Source organism: Macrobrachium nipponense, chromosome 1 (genome assembly GCF_015104395.2).
Source record: "Macrobrachium nipponense isolate FS-2020 chromosome 1, ASM1510439v2, whole genome shotgun sequence".
NCBI lineage: Eukaryota > Metazoa > Arthropoda > Malacostraca > Decapoda > Palaemonidae > Macrobrachium > Macrobrachium nipponense.
In genome coordinates this window covers 162,019,289-162,039,592 of record NC_087200.1, presented here as the reverse complement: position 1 = coordinate 162,039,592, position 20,304 = coordinate 162,019,289, and the positions used below count along the sequence as shown (strand labels likewise).

At 40.3% G+C, this 20,304-nt stretch overlaps 1 protein-coding gene across 1 annotated transcript in view; it reads right to left on the bottom strand.

Annotated features, from left to right (window-relative positions):
* Positions 1-6,432: 6,432 nt before the first annotated feature.
* LOC135219793 (WD repeat domain phosphoinositide-interacting protein 4-like) overlaps positions 6,433-20,304 on the bottom strand; it is a 169,176-nt gene continuing 155,304 nt past the window's right edge. The window contains exon 8 of the mRNA XM_064256865.1: positions 6,433-7,225. Within this exon, the coding sequence (XP_064112935.1) occupies positions 7,116-7,225 (110 nt within the window). The 3' untranslated portion in view covers positions 6,433-7,115. The remainder of the gene's footprint in view (positions 7,226-20,304) is intronic.

Genomic DNA, 20,304 nt, shown 5'->3' with positions numbered 1-20,304 from the left:
GCCAACCCTATGGAAGCGTTCTTTCAGGCTATGGTTGACAGGTTGAACTCTTGTTTTTTCAGAAGAGGTATCGTGGAGTGTCAAGCAGGAAGTGTCGCAGATCAACATCTGCTTCTTCTCTTTCATCTCCCTCGCCCTCTCCTCCTCCTCCTTGCTCTAAGAGTTAGATGTTGGAGGATTCAGGACTTTGTTGCTTCATCTCCTGGGAGTGGAAGAGATGTATTATTGTCTTCCCAACATGGATGAGAGTCTCCTCTACACGTACGTGGACATGTGCCAGTAAGTGATGATCTTCCTTCTGCTCAGAGTCCTCTCACTAGTTCTTCATTGCCTCAGCCTGTTCAAGTTCATTGTAAGGATGACAAGGCTTCAATTAAAAAGTCAAAGGTGGTCTCCTCTCAGGTTGCTGATCCATAGCCTTATAGATTTTCTCCTCTTCCAGAGACTACAGCTTCTTCGCCTATTCATCCTCCCCATGGATGTGTTTCTAGTGAAGGACGTGAGGTTGTTGGTCATGGATGCGAGTCTGTCGTCTCATCCCTGCATGATGGAAGAGACTGCCTTTCTTCTGTGACCAAGAAGCCTATGCATTCTTCTTCTCATTCTCCCGGGAGGTCCTACACATAGTCAGGAGATGCATCACGAACATTGTCTTTAGGAAAACTATGAGCATGAACATGTGATGTACCACTTACACATTTGTGCAAAGGCTCAAGTACACACTCATGAGATGATTCACATACACGGCCACGTGAATGCACTTGTTCACAGTCGTGTAACGAATCACGAACACGGTTGCAGGATAAGGACCACAAGCCCGAGAACATCTTGAGGGAGGAGACTGACCTCAAAGGTCAACATCTCTGGACACAGAACGATGATACCAGGAACTCTTAGGGGAAGGAGACTTAGAAAGTCTTGGGAAAAGAAGGCTGATATGCAAGATGACAGACCCAAAAGTCTCACGTCCTCGACTCATCGTCACCTACATGTTCGTTATGAGAAATCCCAGAAGGTGCAGGAGACATCTGAGTGGAAGGCAACTTCAAAATCCTGATCTGGGCTCTATCATCCTTATGCCAAACTCTAGTAGGCTGCGGAGATGTGTGCACATGCAGTGGAGAGAGACGTCTGTGTAGAGAAGACAGCGAAACATTCCTCTCATTCTTGGAAGAAGAAACAACAAAGTCCTTAATCCTCCGTCTGATTCTTGTATGAGCAGGAGGAGATGGAGTGGAAGGCTCTCTCCTTCTATGACATCTCTTTGTAGGGGGAACTGCATATCTCTCACGAAGAACAGAGTCCAGTTTATCAAACATTGCCTGAAAGAACGTCTCTGAGGGACGCAGAGCAGATGACAGAGACTTGCATGGTAATGATGTTACGGCCTGAGATGGAGGGAGGCCGACACCTGCTGAACAACATATCCTTGGTATCAGCACGCCATTGGTCTATCGCATCTTCTAACTGCGTTCTTGGAAAGAGAAGCTGCAATTCCAAGAGGTTCTTGGAAAGAGAAACAACAGCAATTCCAGGAGGTCCCCACTAATGACTAAGAGACAACAAGGATTCAGAATCCACTGAACTTGCCACCTTCGACAAGGCCACATCCCTCCTAATCAGGAGCAGGTTGGCCCACAAATTAGCACTGAGGTGGCCCAGGTAAGAGATTGCCTTAGGGCTCAGACTGCAGCAACCTGATAAAAGATGGTGAACTAACAGAACCTCCATCCGAGTGACACGACGCTATCCTGGCCACTGCAGTAGACCACAAGTCCAGCCATGACAGTCTGAAAGTCAGAAGAAGCAGTAGACACCAGAGTAGAGGGTTCTTGAGAAGTCAATGAAGGGCCCTCAGCCCTTACCTGATCCAGGGTCAAGCCAGGCTTTAAACGGATCTCACCTGAATTAAGGTGTCGAGACATCGGTTGAACTATGTTAGTCGAGTACCTATGCTGCATGAGAGGAGGTGGAAGAAGCTTAGATGACCTATTAGAGCGCAGGGAGCCATCCTGACCTGAGACCAAAGCATTAATATGCTGCAAAATTGATTGTGTATGCCCAGAACAAGGGAGCTCAAACAAAGCTCTAGCATCATGCCTTGGACCAAGTAAGGCCTCTAAGCCTGTAGGGGTCATAGAAGACTGAGTCTGTGTCCTCCCCAAAGATTATGGAATGGACAAATGAGATCAATGACCTCCAAAAAAGAAGACAAACTCTTGATACTCCCCCCTCCTCTGGGTCTGGCAATGGAGAACGAGATGCAAAGTAGATGGCTGAGAAGGATCCTCATCCTTCCCTATGGTCATTGAAGAAACTTCCTTTGGAATCTGGTCGTCAACCCTTCCACCGGCAGGACTAAGCCTTCCAACGACGGAAGATCCTGTGAAAGAGAGCTCAGGTCCATAGTCGAGCAATGAATCATATATACGGCTGTGGGACAAAACACGTACGTACCCAGTTGTGGAATGAAAACCGACAAACAAAAGTACATCCTGGAGAAAAAGATCGGCCACAACGAGAAGAATCAAGGCCCCAATCCTGGAAGGCAAATGATGCAAGCTAGAACTCCTTGCAGAACGAGAACCAAAAAGCCTAGGCTTCTTGGACGCAAGAGAAAGGCTGGCCTTCCCATCATGCAGCGGCGAAGAAGCCCTACTGGGCTGAGAGACATGTCCGCAACTGTCAACAACCTTACTTCCACAACCATCAACAGCCTCACATTCGCGACCATCAACAGTCTCACATTCGTGACCATCAACAGCCTCACGACTGTCACTATGAACATATTCGTTGGGAGGCAGAACAGGAGGAGTAGTAACAATCTCTGGGAGAGGAGAACTCCTAGAATGTGCAGGATCAGTGACCTGAACATAGGCACCTTCGACCTCTTAATCAGAGCCTTATAATCCTTGCGGCAAACTTGAATAGGCTGAGAAGACTGAGGAGAGGGAAAGCCATCGTGAACTATAACACGACCATGTACCTGCAGGGGGAAGGCATGTCCGTGCTGGGAAGATGGCAAAACACCCCTCTTACTCTCAGAAGACGAAGCAACAAAGTCCTGAATACTCCATCTGACAATGCTTCATGCTAGAAAGTACAGGATACATACCTCACTTGAAGGAACGTCTCCAATGAGTCTGCGGCCAACTGCAATGATGCCATAGACAAAGCTGGAAATGACGTGACGTTAACAGAGGGTGGGAGAGACGACACTACAGCTGACATCATGGGCAGAGAGCATGCTGGGAGTGACATCATGTCATTCAGAATGACGGCTTGAGTCAATAACCTCACATGGCAGCGAGATAAGCAGCGACCCAGGATGCATCATAGTTGTCGATGGCATCCTGCTGGGCGGCAGCACATGAGAGCCAAAGTAGTGGAGACCTAGGAGGGGGGGACGATGACTGGAGGAGGTTGGCGAGCAGACATGAAATGTGACAATAGGCCATTGAAGGAGGGGGGACCCCATAAGCCTAGGGATGCCCAAACAGCCACCATCTTGTGTGATTCTGTATCTGAAACAAAGGAAGAAGATGGAGTAGCCTTCTCTCTCCCGGGAGGGAGATTACCTCCCATGAGAGGGGGCAATGTTATACACAAAACCATCCTGTCCAACTCCCGATACTTCCAAAGACAAATCAATGGAAGAAAAGGAAGGACACAGGGGGTGTCAAAAGTAGCAGAGGGAAAAATTCTGAAATAAGTAACCCTTCCACTGCGACATACCAGGAACGACATTCCAGGCGAGGGTTAGTGATAGTACAAAAATTGGAAAAGCACCTACTGCAAGTGGTATGGGGTCAGTCATGAAAGAAGCCAAAAACCTCGAACATGGAAATCCTGGAACACCCAGGACACAAGTGTTGATGAGGCCTAGAACTCTGGTGGAATCCATGATAAAAGACAACCAGGCACACACACATACACTGAAAGCAAAGGACAAATAAATCATGGGCTAACAAAGAAACCGACTTGGGAAAGAGAGCGCAAAAGCAAGTAACCACTCTCCAAGGAGGTCAAAGAAAGACTGGCGTGTCACAAGGTTCCAAGCCTAGTCGGTGACCAGCTTCAACCTCGTATACACATGAGTTGCCATATGCCACAGATTCCTTGCTTTATAATCTTTTATTGCTTTTTTAACCAGTTCCCAGCTGGTGCTGGAAGTTTATCCTCTTGTTAAGACCGAAGGTTTGTTTCGTGTATGAACAACTTAACATAAAATAAAGTTTTTTATAAGCATGTTCTCTAACCATAAAATGGATTAACACTGTTATATAGCATGAACCCCACAAATAGGGCATACACCCTTGACTTTTTTTTTCTTGGTTGTTGAATGTATAATGGTGTTCTAATGATGCTTTCATAAAACAACTGAAATGTTACTTAATAATTTTAGGATGTATCAAATTCATGTTATACTTTTTCACTCTGCATTTTCGATGACACATACAGGTATTGTTCAAGTTATGATAATTTGTCTTACAATAATCCAATTTTAGAATGGGCTTAGCAATTAATACTGATTAGACTATTTTGAAAATATTTTTAAATTTCACTCTTAACGGGTGCATGCAGTAGTGTACAATCAGGGAGTGAGAAAGACCAAATTAAAATAGCCTAATTTTATCCCATCTTTTAGTTAAGTTAAAAAAAATTGCAAAAGAGAATGATGAAAGTATTGTTTCAACGTTACACTTGTTGCGTAAATATGTACAGCCATGAACAACCAAATGAAAAAAGACGTTTTGTTAAGTACAACCGAGTTGGATAACAACATCCATTTGGCTTGTATTTCAACCATCGTACGATAGTAAACAATTGCCGTAGTTTTGGTATAAATGACGTTATGTAGAATAGGACTGATATATTTTTTGGTAATGAATCTGTTTAATATAGATCAAAGATCAGCAAGGAAACATACTATTAAATTCAAACCAAGTTGTAGTTGAAGCTTAGAACACTTTTTGAGCTGCTAATGACTATTATCGTGCATCAGCAACAAAGATAAAACTCCTGTAAACTTATGCCATCTAACACAACTGAAGAAAAAATTGAGTGAGAATAATTTTAATCAGAACTTCAGGTCTTGAAATAACACATTTTACTGTTGTTTTCATGCAGATAAAAGATAAATATGTAATAGTGAAGCTCATACTACAATGAAATCAAGTGAAAATAACAAACGGAATCACATCATTTTTCTTACATAATAAACAACCCCACAACGCAATTTGTTAACGAAAAAAATTATTTAGTTCCCGAGACATATTGAATTCATATTTTGACTTACAAATACGTCCTATAACGAAAAATGAACTTGTCTCATATAAGTAAAGTATCTAGATATTCTTTTATGCTAACTAGAAGCAAAATAATTCACTCCGAATTGAGTTAAATACAGTGAAATAAACTCTTATTCACCATCAGCGAATTTCCAAATCAAAACATTGACCGCTTCGTTAGTATTTTATGATACAATAATATGAGAATACATACATTATAGGATATAGCAATGTATAATTTTTAAAAGATTCACGGAAAAGTTGCATATTTGTTGTTTTTATTTCATAATTATACGTAGGCATCAGGAACCTGATTTCGATCAATTATACTGATGTCAGTTCGAATCTGATTCCTGTTTCATATCCAGTTTTCTTTCCTACTGATATATCATAGTCAGAATGTACTGAACCTCCAGAATTGGCTTGTATTAATAAATTACTATATATCATATATGTAGTATACAGTATACTGTAGGCTAGGCTACTGTATTTGTATGTATACAATATACCATGGTATCATCATCATCATATACACTAGGCTAACTTGTTAATGTTATTCAAATTCAATTTATCTTTGTACTGAATTGTCATAAGCCAATATGCATTGAACCTAGAGAATTAGCTGAAATTAATAATTACTATGCCATAGTATATGTATAAAGTATACTGTGTAGTGTAGGATAGGCTACCTATATGTAAAGATGGTACTGATTACCCTAGTGTAAGGCTAGGCTATATTAGAGATATGATTTTTCCTACAAACAATGGTTTTTTGGAACCTAACCCAATCATAAGTAGGAGAATACCTGTAAGTTATATATGATAATCAACTACTATAAACTTCACAGCAATATTGAATTTAATGACTCCGTACAGGGAAATGCTTCTAATGTGTATTCTCAAAGACTAAAATAAAGCACTTATGGGATGGGTTCTTTAGTACAAACAACAAATATTTTCTGGTGAATTAAGAATAATACAATTTGCTACTTACCTTTTTTTTTTTTTATCAAAACACAATACCCATATTAGTAAAGTAGTATTTTTCTGCAACATGAAAATAAGATTCCAAACTCAAAACACTTCCAAATTTGTTTTGCACCAAATGAAAGTTAATAATGATGAAAATCAAAACCATAACCATCTGAAAAGATAATGTATTTTCCTTAAATTCACATTTATCAATTATCCTGAACACTGATAAATACAAAGTAAAAAGTACAATATGCAAAACATAAAGCAATCATTAAAAATATTACATTTTTTTTACATTTCATGAAATAAATCTCTGATGACTAAAGAACCAACAAAAAGTACAATGATATACCTAAGACTTAAATTAAAGCTTACCAAGGTAGGTATTACCAATAAAAAATAAAACATTATGAAAACTCATGAAACTTATATATATTTTCTTCTCTCAATATTCAGATATCATTGGTTAACATCATGCATTCCACAAACATTTGTGGGACAGTTTAAAATAAAAAGGTTTCAAGTCAATTAATGTAATCAATGCACAAATAATAGCTATCACATTTTTAATCTCACTAATGTTACTCTTACTCAGTTGTTTTTAGTTGCCTGCATTTCAAACAGAATTTATCCTCTACAAAAAGACTCTTGTGTACAAACAGGATACTACTACTGATAAAAATAAAATTTGGTAATGAAACTGCAAAAGACCATAAAACAGCTAAATGTATATCACAATAACCACCCTCTGAGCCAGAGAATAAATAATAATTTTCATCAAAATTGAAAGGACTGAGGATCCTTAACTGTCAAGTGATCTCGACAAAATTCACACAAAAATACTAAGCTTTAAAACTCTTCGTCAGCAACTAGATCCAGGTACACATCGAATGACTCTCTATTGCAGATGCCATCAGCTTTGAACACATACTTATGAAATGTTCCATCAACACATATTGCTGAAAAGAAAAAAACATGACTGGGTGAAGACCATAAGTCACAGTTTTGATATACTAATCTAAACACTATCAAATTATTTCATTTACTCTTTAAAGCCACACAATCATACTATTTAATCAAAGTTTTTACAAAATATTTTCTGTCTATTATTGCAATTAAATGTGATGCTACATCATCTGCATTCAGTCTGCACAGTCTGATCATCTTTGTGACTGCTCTTTCTCTGCTACTGCATCTTCCAGTAGCTCTTCTTTAGTATTTGTCATTCTTTCATAAGTGGAGACAAATATCTACTGGAGAGAATTCTTTTAATAATAAGTATAATACAGGCAGCCACCAGTTAACGACAGGGGTTCTGTTCCTGGGGGGCCTAACGCTAATCAAGAATCGTTGCTAACCGAAATTCAAAAGTCTACAGTGCCCTAGACTTGTTAATGATGCCTTAGACAGTGTCACAGCCAGATATTTTGACGTAATATGTAATACCCCTTTAACGTAAATGTGGAATTTCATTTGCCTAATAATCATTTACTATGGTCTGCATGATAGTTCTAAAATTTTTAATGTCAGAATTGATAAACTTATTGGTAAATCTTGAAATCTTGCCCTAGTATAAGCTAGAAAGAAAGAGAGGAGAGAGATACGAGAGAGCGAGAGAGAGAGAGGAGAGATGCAGAAAGAGAGTGAGCGGAGATAGACGAATTTGAGAGAGACCGAGTAGGAGAGAGAGAGAAGAAGAAAAAAAGTTAACAGTTTTCAGACTGCTAACATTTCCTCCATCTCTTCAATTATCATATCTTCTAGTTAAGTTAAAAATAGCAAGAGAGAATGATAAAAGTATCATTAGTAACGTTACAATCGTTGCTTAAACACTACAGCCATAAACAACTGAACAATAACAGTTGTTTTGCTACAACAACCGAACCGAATTTGATAATGTTTTGCTTGCATTGCAGCCATTGTACATTAGTAAAAATGACCATAGTTACGTTTTGCATTTCAGCCATTGTACGTTAGTAAAAATTACTGTAGTGCTTATGTTACAAATGACGTTAATTAAGCAGAACAAGAGTTGAATATTTTTTGCAAAACACCTGTATTTGTTATGGAGAAAATATTGGCAAGGAAATATAGTAGTGTTCCCCCCTTATTCGCATGGGATGAGTACCAGACCCCACAAATAGTTAGAACTCCCCTCTAAACATGCTTATACAGTAGTACCTCAGACTTCGAACTTAATCCTTTCAGAAGGCTGTTTGAAGTATGATTTTTTTTTAAATATGAAACAAATATCCCCCATCTGGAAGTACGATTTTTTTGAAATATGAAACAAATATCCCCATAAGAAATAAAGGGAATTGGGATAATTTGTTCCAACCAACCCAAAAAGTCCCTCTTTCCACATTTTTTCTATTATTAATGTGTTCAAAAGTTAAATTAAGAATGTAAAGTAATGAAACAATACGTTATATGAAGTAAAATTTTCTCAATTTTATTTTTTCTGTGTACGATTTACGAACAGTTTGGTGAAAATGGCACCCGGCCGGCTGGGGGATGGAGGGAGGAGAGACGGGAACCCTTTGAGGAAACCGAATTGGTTGCAGTATGCAAAGGTTGATAACAAAATCAATTTTATTCACTTATTAGACACAAGGATAATCAAAGAAATCGATAGTGTGTGTGTCTGAGAGAGAGAGAGTAATCAGTGTGTTTACACTTGGCTCTTAAGTGCATGGAAGAGATTAATTATGCAACAATACATTAACTTACTGTTGGCAAATGGCAGACTTTTAAAACAAACATCAGGATTTTGCAAATAAGTGAAAAGTCAAGAATGCACAAAAATGAAAGAGATAAAATAACTTTTCACAATAAAGCTGTTTAAACAAACAATCGAAGGCATGCAGAAGCTGAAAGCAGCACCCGTTTGTTTATTACAGAGCTTAGTTATTTTTACAGTTGTAAAAAATTATAAAAAGGTATTGCCACTAGATAGGTATTTTACCATAACAAAAATAAAAAGGGATTGGGCAGATCGAGTGTGAGTAAACGAAATGAGCGAATAATCATCCCACGCCAGCTGATAAGTCAAGTGGGAAGCAGAGCCCTTCTTCCCTCTCCTCTCCTCTCTTTCTATTCTTTCACTCAGTGCACCAAACACTTACTCAAGCAAGGTTTTTTTCTTTTTTTTTTTTTTACTGTATTGCATTTGATTGTTTTCATGTTTTAATCATTATGTTAAATTCATTGTGAAATAACATTTTATTTTTTATGTGAATTGGTACTGTTTTACGTACATAAATCATAGTAAAGATTTTACTGTCTCTTCTCTCCTCAACAATACATACCATGACGTAAGATAACTAAAATCATTCATTCATTATTCCTCAAAAATACAAACGCCCCCTCCCTCTACCTCAAGTTAGATCTGTGTATCACCACAATAACGAATGATTTTGTTAATTGTTTATGCTAAATTTTATTGTGAAAAGCTTTGTTCTTTCATTTACTATTTTGCTAGTATTGTTCAACTACACCATCTCACTCTGCGCACCGAACACTGGCTCAATTAAGACTTTTTTTTTTTCTTTCTGTATTGCATTCGATTGTTTTCATATTTTATCATTACATCAAATTCATTGGGAAATTCCCTTTTTTAAGTGAATTATTATTGCTTTTACATGCATACAGTAATATTTTAACTCTCTTCTCCTTCTCTCTTCAACATATCAAGCTCCCTCGTTCACTTACGTACATATGATTTCATACATCTTTTCTAATGGTGTAAGGTACACGACTTTTCCCCCGGGCCGAAAAGAACGCACGCATGGAAAAGTTTTTTGGTAAAATTCAGTACGTCCGAACTATAACTAATGTACGGTTCTGGTTAGTGTTATTATGCCGACAAATGATTGAATTATTTCCTAAAGCAATCAGAACATCTTTATGAGGCTTAGAAATAATAAAAATGATGTGATGAACATGAAACTTTTAAGAAAAATCATAGATAAATTTTGGAAATAATCATGAAAAATATAATACGTAATTAGGTTTGTGTAGTTTGTTTTATACCTAAATTGTGTAGAAATGTTTGGTCTTCCACATGGAAGCAATAATTTTTTTATAAATGTGATTGCTAACGAGCTGTAATTGATTAAAAATGTTAATTTTTTACGGAGTGCAATTTTCAGATTTTCCAACCTACTTATGTTGACGTTTTGTATTGTAGCTAAGTAAGCTAGGGGTGTCGGGTTTGCGTTTTCTTCATGATTCATCATCTGTCGATCCAATTGTGTCAACTACGTTTTCTATGATTGACAATTCATGTTTTTTGTGAATTTTTCCCAAAAATAACTTACATATGATGCACCCGGTGCGTCATCTGAGCACTTACTGAAAAAAATTCATTGACGCACTATGCGTCATCAGATCACGTGAGGTTTAATACAGTGTAACTTGTAAGACCCAGTAGTTTATTATCTAGTTTATACAAGTATAAACTAGATTATCAGTCAGTTCAAAGTACGTACAAGCATTTGTTCAAGAAACTATTCAGATTTTCTTGAAAATTTCTTTCGACATAAGAAATGTTTAACAAACGAGGTACCACTGTATCTGCCTACCTTGAAAGTTCTAATACCAAATGTATACTTAAAGTATCATCCTACATCAAACATACCATTGAATTGATATTATTAATACAATTTCAGTCATCTTAAAAATGTTACCATTAGAATTGTATATACACAGCCAAGGCTAGAGAGAGAGAGAGAGAGAGAGAGAGAGAGAGAGAGAGAGAGAGAGAGAGAGAGAGAGAGAGAGAGAGAGAGAGAGCACTGAATGGTAACAGCATTATTTGACCACCATCAAGAGTGAAATTATTTATAAATTATTTAGAGTATATTAATGAGAGAGAGAGAGAGAGAGAGAGAGAGAGAGAGAGAGAGAGAGAGAGAGAGAGAGAGAGAGAGAGAGAGAGAGAGAGAGAGAGAGAGAGAGAGAGACTCCTTACAATTTCAAAAGTTTGAAATGAACTTCTATAAGCAACATTTCTTCCCCTCCCATAAATACATATATCTTTTCCAGAGAAGAGCGAAAGAGAGGACTGAACAAGTATCTATTTGTATATCTATCAATTCTTTGGTAGAGAGAGAGAGAGAGAGAGAGAGAGAGAGAGAGAGAGAGATAAAAATGCTTATAACTGCATATCTTGAAAGTTCAAATAACAAATGTATACCTTAAGTAACATCCTACATCAAATTTACCTTAAATAATTATCATAATACTGTATTAATCTTTTGTCATGTTCGGCCCATCAATGGATGAGCCTTCTAAGGACTCTGTCATCAATCAAAACCTTTGTCACATTGGGCAGACTGGGCATGAGAGTTCTCCAATTCTTCCTCAAAGCTAACTGCAACAGGAAGACTCAGTCTGCCAAACTGGAAAGGAACTTCTTTTTTGGGCCCACTGGAATTAAGTGACAGTCACTCACTTCATTCAAGGGAAATTAAATGTCCTGGCAGACGAGCTGAGCCATTGGAAGCAAGTCCTTCCTACCGAATGGACTCTGGACAACATCATTTGCACTGATCTTTGGAATTTGTGGGGCAAGCCCTCTGTAGACTTGTTAACTACCTCAAGAAACAATTGTCTTCCTCTCTTCTGCTCTCAAGCCCCAGATCTCCTGGCTTGGGCGACAGATGCCATGCTTGTAGATTAGTCAGGTCTTGAGCTCTATGCCTTCCCTCCCTTAGCTTGGTCCTGCCACAATATCTCCGTTCTGGCGCACAGAGGAACCCAAGAACAACCCCTGGGTATATTTATAAGCAAATAAAAAGATGTCATAGGAGGAAGAGAAACACATGCCGCTTCGGAACCTGGATATATTTATGAGTAAATAAAAAGGTGTCATGGGAGGAAGCAAAACATGCCGCCTTGAAGTAAAGATCACAACTAACTAATGAGCCACCTACTTAGTTGATCTGAGCCAGTCTAAAACTTGCCATTAGTAAAATGATATTGTTAAGATACAATAAAGTTTTGTACATACTTACCTGGCAGATATATACTTAGCTATAGACTCGGTCGTCCCGACAGAATTTCAAAACTCGCGGCACACACGACAGGTAGGTCAGGTGATCCCCCATTCCCGCCGCTGGGTGGCGGGATCCGGAACCATTCCCGTTTTCTAAGACATAATTTCTCTTCCACCTGTCTCCTGAGGGGAGGATGGGTGGGCCATTAATCGTATATATCTGCCAGGTAAGTATGTACAAAACTTTATTGTATCTTAACAATATCATTTTTGCACATGAAAACTTACCCAGCAGATATATACTTAGCTGATTGGCACCCTTGGTGGAGGGTAAGAGACAGCTAAAACATAATGATAATACTTATAGTAAATACATTAAAAAACAGGGAAAAAACAACATATGTTCTTGGATATAATACTCCATGGTTCCTACCTGATTGGGCTGAAGACTTCATGATTACTGTCAAATAAGTCTGCCTGCCTCAAGAGTCCCAGCGAAGTATGGACCTATGGCTGAATAACTCTTTGGATCGTGTCAATGGGGGCTAGCCCGCTTATGCGACAGAGCCTACTCTGGATCGTACCAATGGGGGCTGACCCACTTACATGGTAGAGCCTTGACCTTTGTCATATCAATGGGGACTAGCCCTCTTACATGACAGAGTTAAGGTTTCTATAAGTAAACACAAGGAGCACTGAAGCCAATCCAGATCACCTGACCATGTTAGTACTGTTATAACATATGAATTGCAAGAGGGTCCCCTATTCCCTCTGACAATCAACCAATAAAAACAACCACCAATAAAGACAAATTCAAGTTAAGAAGGATTAGCCTCAGCTCCTTCTCCCAGCACTGAATTTGCCGAAACATACGCTCCCAGAGCAAAGCACTTTTCGTAAGAAATTTTTACGTCTCTTAGGTAATTGGAGGCAAACACAGAATTACATCTCCAAAAAGTTGACTCTATTAGTGCCTGAAGAGACCATGTTTTGTGAAATGCCATTGACGTAGCTATGGCTCTCACTTCATGTGCTCTTACTCTGAGAATCTTGAGGTGCTCTTCATTGCAAGTAAGGTGAGCTTCCTTTATTACATCCTTTATGAAGAACGTAAGGGCATTCTTTGAAATCAATCTTTTCGGATCTTTTACCGAGCACCAAAGACTTTCCTCTGTACCTCCCAGCAACACTTTTTTCTTCAAGTAGAACTTGAGTGCCCTGACTGGACACAAAGTCCTCTCCAGTTCTCTTCCTGTTAGTGAAGAGAGTCCTTTTATCTCAAAGCTTCTTGGCCAAGGTTTTGAGGATTTCGTTTTTTTTGCTAGAAACAGTGGTTTTAAAGGTGCACACCGCTGAATCCTTCCTAAAACCAACTTTACCTTCCAAGGCTTGCAACTCGCTAATTCTCTTAGCTGTTGCTAATGCAAACAGAAATAAGGACTTTCTAGTTAAGTCTCTAAAAGAAGCTGTGTGAGACGGTACAAATTTTTCTGACATTAGGAACTTAAGGACCACATCCAAGTTCCAACTCGGTTTCTTGATTATCTGGTCTTTCGTGGTTTCGAAAGACCTTATAAGGTCATGGAGATCTTTATTATTAGTAAGGTCTAGTCCTCTATGTCGAAAGACTGTAACCTGGCCAGCATACTCCTGTAACCTTTTACTGTCGATACTGCCAGGTTACAGTCCTTTCTCAAATAGAGAAGAAAATCAGCGATTTCAGCTACAGAGGTACTGGAAGAGGATATTTTCTTATTCTTACACCATCTTCTAAACAACTCCCACTTCGACTGATACACCCTAGAGGTGGAAGCTCTTCTGGCTCTTGCAATAGCCTTCGCCACTTCGCGCGAAAAACCTCTTGCTCTGACGAGTCCTTCGACAGTCTGAAGGCGGTCAGACTTAGCGCGGGGAGGTTCTTGTGAAATCTGTCGAAGTGGGGCTGTTTGAGAAGATCGTTCCTCAGTGGAAGCGATCTTGGAAAATCTACTACCCACTCCAGCACCTCTGTGAACCAATCGAGAGCTGGAAAAAAGGGAGCGATGAGGGTCATTTTTGTTCCCTCTGAGCAAGCGAACTTCCTCAATACTTCCCCTACTATCTTGAAAGGAGGGAAGGCGTATGTGTCTAGGCCTGTCCAATCTAGCAGAAAGCTGTCTATGGCTACTGCTTGCGGATACGAGATCGGGGAGCAATAGTTTTCTAGTCTGTGATTCCTGTTGGTCGCAAACAGGTCTATATTGGACCTTCCCCACAGATGCCACAGTTGTTGGCAAATCTGAGAATTGAGAGTCCATTCCATGGGTAGGACTTGGTCTTTCCTGCTCAACAGATCCGCCCGGACATTTCTCTCTCCCTGCACAAACCTTGTGAGAAGAGAGATCTTCCTTTCCCGAGCCCAAATCAGCAGATCCTTTGCTGATTCGTACAGGGAAAAGGAATGTGTCCCCCCCTGTTTCTTTATATATGCAAGGGCTGTTGTGTTGTCCGAGTGAATCACCAGACCTGAGACCTGTTCCTCGAAATGAACTAGAGCTAGATGAATGGCTGTTAGTTCTTTCTTGTTTATGTGCCAGGACACTTGTTCTCCTTCCCAAGTGCCTGACACTTCTTCCGAACCTAGGGTTGCTCCCCACCCTGAATCTGAGGGGTCTGAAAATAACGCTAGGCGAGGGTTCTGTAAGTGAAGGGAGATCCCCTTGCTTAGTTTTTGTGGATCTAACCACCAGAGGAGATTCTCCTTGATTCCCTTCGAGATCGGAAAGGTTTTTCCCAGATCTTGGGACTTCCAATCCCATTTCTCCTTCAGATACTTAGGTGTAGTCTTCCTAAGGAAACTAACTGTTCCATCGAGGAGAGGGTCCCCAGTAAGCTCATCCATTCCCTCGCGGAACAATGTTCTTTCCTTAAGAAGACTGCCACCTTTTCCAAGCAGCGTTCTCTCCTTTCCTGCGAAGGATACGCTAGAAAATCCCGAGAATCCATCTGAATCCCCAGATAGACAATGCTTTGCTGGGGAGTCAGCATGGATTTCTCGTGATTGACTAAAAGTCCCAGGGACTTTGTCAATTTCAGAGTAAAGAAAAGGTCCTCCAGACATTGTTTCTCCGATTGGGCTCTTATTAGCCAATCGTCCAGATATAATGAGATCCTGATCCATTCTAGATGTAGCCAATAAGCTACATTCTTCATGATGTCCGTAAAGACTTGAGGTGCAGTCGAAAGTCCGAAACACATCGCTCGGAACTGGAATACTTTCCCTTGGAACATGAATCTTAGGTATTTCCGTGATGCCGGATGAATTGGCACATGGAAATACGCATCTTGAAGGTCCAGGGACACCATCCAGTCCCCTGGACGAAGAGCAGACAGAACAGAGGAAGACGTCTCCATTGAGAATTTCTTCTTCATAACAAAGAAATTCAGGGCACTGACGTCTAGCACCGGTCTCCATCCCCCCGATGCTTTCGGTACCAGGAACAACCGATTGTAAAATCCTGGAGACTGGAGATCTTGAACCAGTTCTACCGCTTCTTTGGAAATCATCTGTTCCACTGCCTGCAAAATAGCTAGTTTTCGGACCGAATCCGAGTATCTTGCAGTCAACTCCCTTGGAGTTGTCATCAAGGGAGGATTTTCCCTGAAGGGGATCAAGTATCCTTTTTTCAGGATCGAGAGGGACCAAGAATCCGCTCCCTTCTGCACCCAGACTTTTGCAAACTGGAGTAATCTGGCGCCTACTTTTGTCTGGAGGACTCTCTGTTCATCTAGACTTCCCGAAGGACCTTCTAGATGGTCTACTCCTTCGTTCTGGTCTGCGACCTCTAAGAGGGGTTCTAGAAGAGGAGGCACCTCGAAAGGGCTGTACAAAAGAGGTTCTCTCTCTTTTTTCAATAGGCACGGCTGGCCTAAACTTCTTAGCTGAGTGTGTGAGGAGATCCTGAGTTGCCTTCTCCGTTAGAGATTTTGCAAACTCCTTAACTGTCTCCTGTGGGAACAGATGAGAGGACAAAGGGGCGAAAAGAAGAGAGGATCTTTGTAAGGGTGATACGGCTCTTGCTAGAAAAGAGCTAAAGACCGATCTCTTCTTTAGGACTCCTGTTCCAAAAAGCGAGGCAACTTCTACGGAGCCGTCCATAACTGCTCTGTCCAAGCAAGCCAGGACACTTGAAAGTTCTTCCATCGAGACAAAGTCGGTGTCCTGAGCTCTCTTGGCTAATGCTCCTTTGCGCCTGACTGGCTCCTTCCAATCCTGGTCCTGTAGTCCCAAAGGATCCTTATACTTGAATTGGTTTAGGTTCTCTTCCGGTTCTTTGAACCTAAACCGATCGAGACTTCTGCTCGATTCACGGCGTCTAGAAGGGGAGAGGCTACGTGCTTCCTGTCTGCCAGGATTCAAAGCCTTGTCCAAAGGAGGGCGCTTATCTCTTGGAGAAGAGCGCCTACAGGGCGAAAGGAATCGCCTGTCAGGAGAAAAACTCCTATCCGAAGAGTCTCTCGACGAAGGTGATAAACGCCTTGGAGAGTGTGTGGTCTCTCTCCTATACGTAGAGGGGCGCTTAGAGGAACTCTTAACAGGAAGCGAAACATCTTTCCTCCTTGTCGAATCCTTAGCGAAAGAGCCTACTAAAGAGAATAACTGCTCCTGCAGGATAATCAGGAACTTCTTCGTTGGATCCTGAAGAGAGGGCTCCTCCTGTCTCGCCTTCTTAGGATCCGAGGGCCAATACTCGGGAAAACGCTCTGGGCTGGAATCAGCCGCGTCTCCTTTTGGCGCCTTCCAGGTTCTCTTCAAAGGGCGCGATTGAGAGGCCGAACTCCATCCTCTTTTCGGAGAGGAAGAGTCCGAGGCCGAAAAACACTCCCTTAGGATGCCTTTTCTGCGGCCATCCAAGGCAGCCTGGGACTTAACAACAGGATCTGCCGAAGGGACGCCTGACCGTTGGGGATGTTCTGCATCCTCCCTGCGGCTTTCGACATTCCTCCTCCCCTGGTCCTGGGAGTTTGGAAGAGGTCTAGGCCTATGAGCAATGAGGAACCGGTCAGAAGCTGCCCCCTCCACTGCACTGGGGAACACTGCACAAATCACTACCACCACTCTTACCTTCATTTAACGCTCGTAACTGAGCCTGGAGTTTCTTGATAGAAGCTTTCACATTTTCCCTTTCAGAGGAAGAATCTTTGGATTCAGTACGGGGAGAAGCAGCTGTGGCTAAGGGAAAATCGTTAGTAATAGGAGAGTTATGAACTTCCTGTTCTAGAGAACAAGATCTACTAGATGATCTAGCTGAAGCTTTCCTTACTCTATCCCTTTCAAGTTTCCTAACGTAAGAAGAAAACTCCTTCCATTCAAGCTCTGTTAGGTTCTCGCACTCAATACAGTTATTAAAAGAACATTCATTCTCTCTACATTTAGAGCAAACATTATGAGGGTCTACCGACGATTTCGGTAGCCTAACTTTACAACCTTCCCTACTACAAACCCTAAACATAGGTGAAGCCTTAGCATCAGACATCATGAAAGAGTAGTCAATACCAAAGTCGAAAAACAGTCCACAATAAGCGTATGCCAAGCCAGAGAAAAAACAGAATACGTCACCAAAAAACCAAAAACCAATCCAAATTCTCGGCAAACGAGTTGAAATCCAAGATGGAGGAACGAACAATAGGTGTTGTCCTTTCAACCGACAGAGAAATTATGTCTTAGAAAACGGGAATGGTTCCGGATCCCGCCACCCAGCGGCGGGAATGGGGGATCACCTGACCTACCTGTCGCGTGTGCCGCGAGTTTTGAAATTCTGTCGGGACGACCGAGTCTATAGCTAAGTATATATCTGCTGGGTAAGTTTTCATGTACAAAATTATGGGCTATAAATGTAATGGAACCTCAATCATGCCCAATTTCCCCAAAATCAACGGTGCGTAATACTGATGCCCACCATGAGTTAATCCGTCCACAATATCAGTTACTGCCACCCCTATAAGGATATTCGTCCACTGAGAGTTAATACCATTAATCAAAAGCAAGCTAAAGGATGCAGCTGACCCTGGAAATTACCACTCAATTGCAAATACTAAAGTGCATCAAAAGATACTTCAGTTGGTTCTCCTAGTGGAACTTCTCCCCTTTGTACACACTACTGACAACCAGTTAAAATTAAAGCAAAGCAAACCACTCAACCAACAACTGCATAAACATCCTGAAAGAATCGCTGAACAAGGTATCACCAGCCTTTCCTGTATTCCTATGCTTTGTAGATGTGAGATAAACATTTGACAGTAAACTACCTGAAGCTCTTTCTCAAACTGCCCAAAAGAGGCACACCTCTGTACCTAATTAGCATTTTATATTGCAGGTTCTCCACGCAGCAATTCCGTGTCAAATGGGGTAACATGTTGGTGTAAAACTTTGGCTTCCTTAACAGGCTCTGGCAAGGAGGCATACTCTATACCTGTTTAATAAGTGCACAGATAGCCTGAATATCAAACTGAACTCATTCTCAATCAGATGCACTATCAACGAAACGACAATAAACAATCCCTTTTATGCCAAGGGTATGTTTCTGATTTCCCCATCAGTATAAGGCTCCAGCGGCTCATCAACACTTGCTGCAGATATGTAGAGAATTCAAATAGTATCCTATACAATGGAACCAAAACCTAGAGCATTTCAATGCTCCCGAGATCACTTGAGCATATTGCAGAACCACAAATTTCCCTCAGAAATCATTGTCCGGATTTCATGCATGAACTTCTGTACATGTAGTTCCAGGTTAATGGCAGACTTGGTTTGGCGATACGTTTTTATGGGGCTTGCCTAGCGCCATAAAATCAGCAATTTATGCCACCATAATGAGCCAAGTTTCAGTTACCAAAGTCATAAGGTGCCGATAATAGTTATGGCACCATAACATACCTAACAGAGGCACCATTAACCTGTTATCGATGCCATAAGTGCCATAAATCAATGAGTTTCGGTTAATGGCGGTTTTTGCTTATCAGGATCCCGCCGATAACCGGCGACTGTTGGCAGACTCGGTCAAGGGGGACCACCTCCACCCCATAGGGGAGGGAGAATTTTTTTTCCTGCTATCCACTTCATTTTTTTACAGCATATATAAACCATTATGAAAAGGTTCCCCAGTATATTTCAGCCTGATCTGATTATTAGTTTTTTTTTTAATTAATATTTTTCTCCTTTCAGAACCAAAAATTTTTGGCCTTTTTTAAAACCTTAAGGCTCTCTTAATTTTTAACCAATTTTCAAAATAAACACATCAATTTAAAGCTGAAAGTATACTCTATAGAAAACATTATACAGAATTCCAAAAAAATACCTTTTTCTTTTTGCATTTTGACCTAATACTTATACCAAATTTTGAAAAAAAAAAATTTTGACAAAAGTTGAACAAAAACATAAGCTCATACTGAATATTGAAAAAAATTCAAAAATGTATATAATGATAATTATGCAAAATTTATCTACAAATCATTTGAGCCCAAAATTTTTGAAATCGGTTAAAAATTGGCAAAGTTATAAGGGTTTGAATGGACCTTTTTAGCCGAAAAACAAAGTTTTGAGAAAAACGCATTTGAAAGTTACCATGTATATTTATTCATTCACCTAAACCCCAATAAAACTGGCTCCATTCTTTGGACCTTTGTTTCTTCATGTACCATTTTCATTGTCTCTGACAGTAATTTACGTTGTCTCTGATGCTGTCTACGAGGTCTCTGATGCTTTCTACGAGGCATGGTTACAGTTTATAATAAACAATACCACAAAGAATTACGTAAAATTATGAAAAAATCACGAGCACTAAGTTATGTATGCTTCGCCTTTCAATTCTTGTGGGCAACTGAATCTGTCTGCGGGATTCTACGGCTCTTCTAAGCATTGCCATATCCATCGGGAAATGCTATCATACGACAATGTAATATAGCACTGTAAGAAAACGTTATAGTGAATAAATGAGTATGATATTTGACTTTTTTACGTAAATAAACATTTTGGCTCATATATGCCTGTAGAAAATCGCA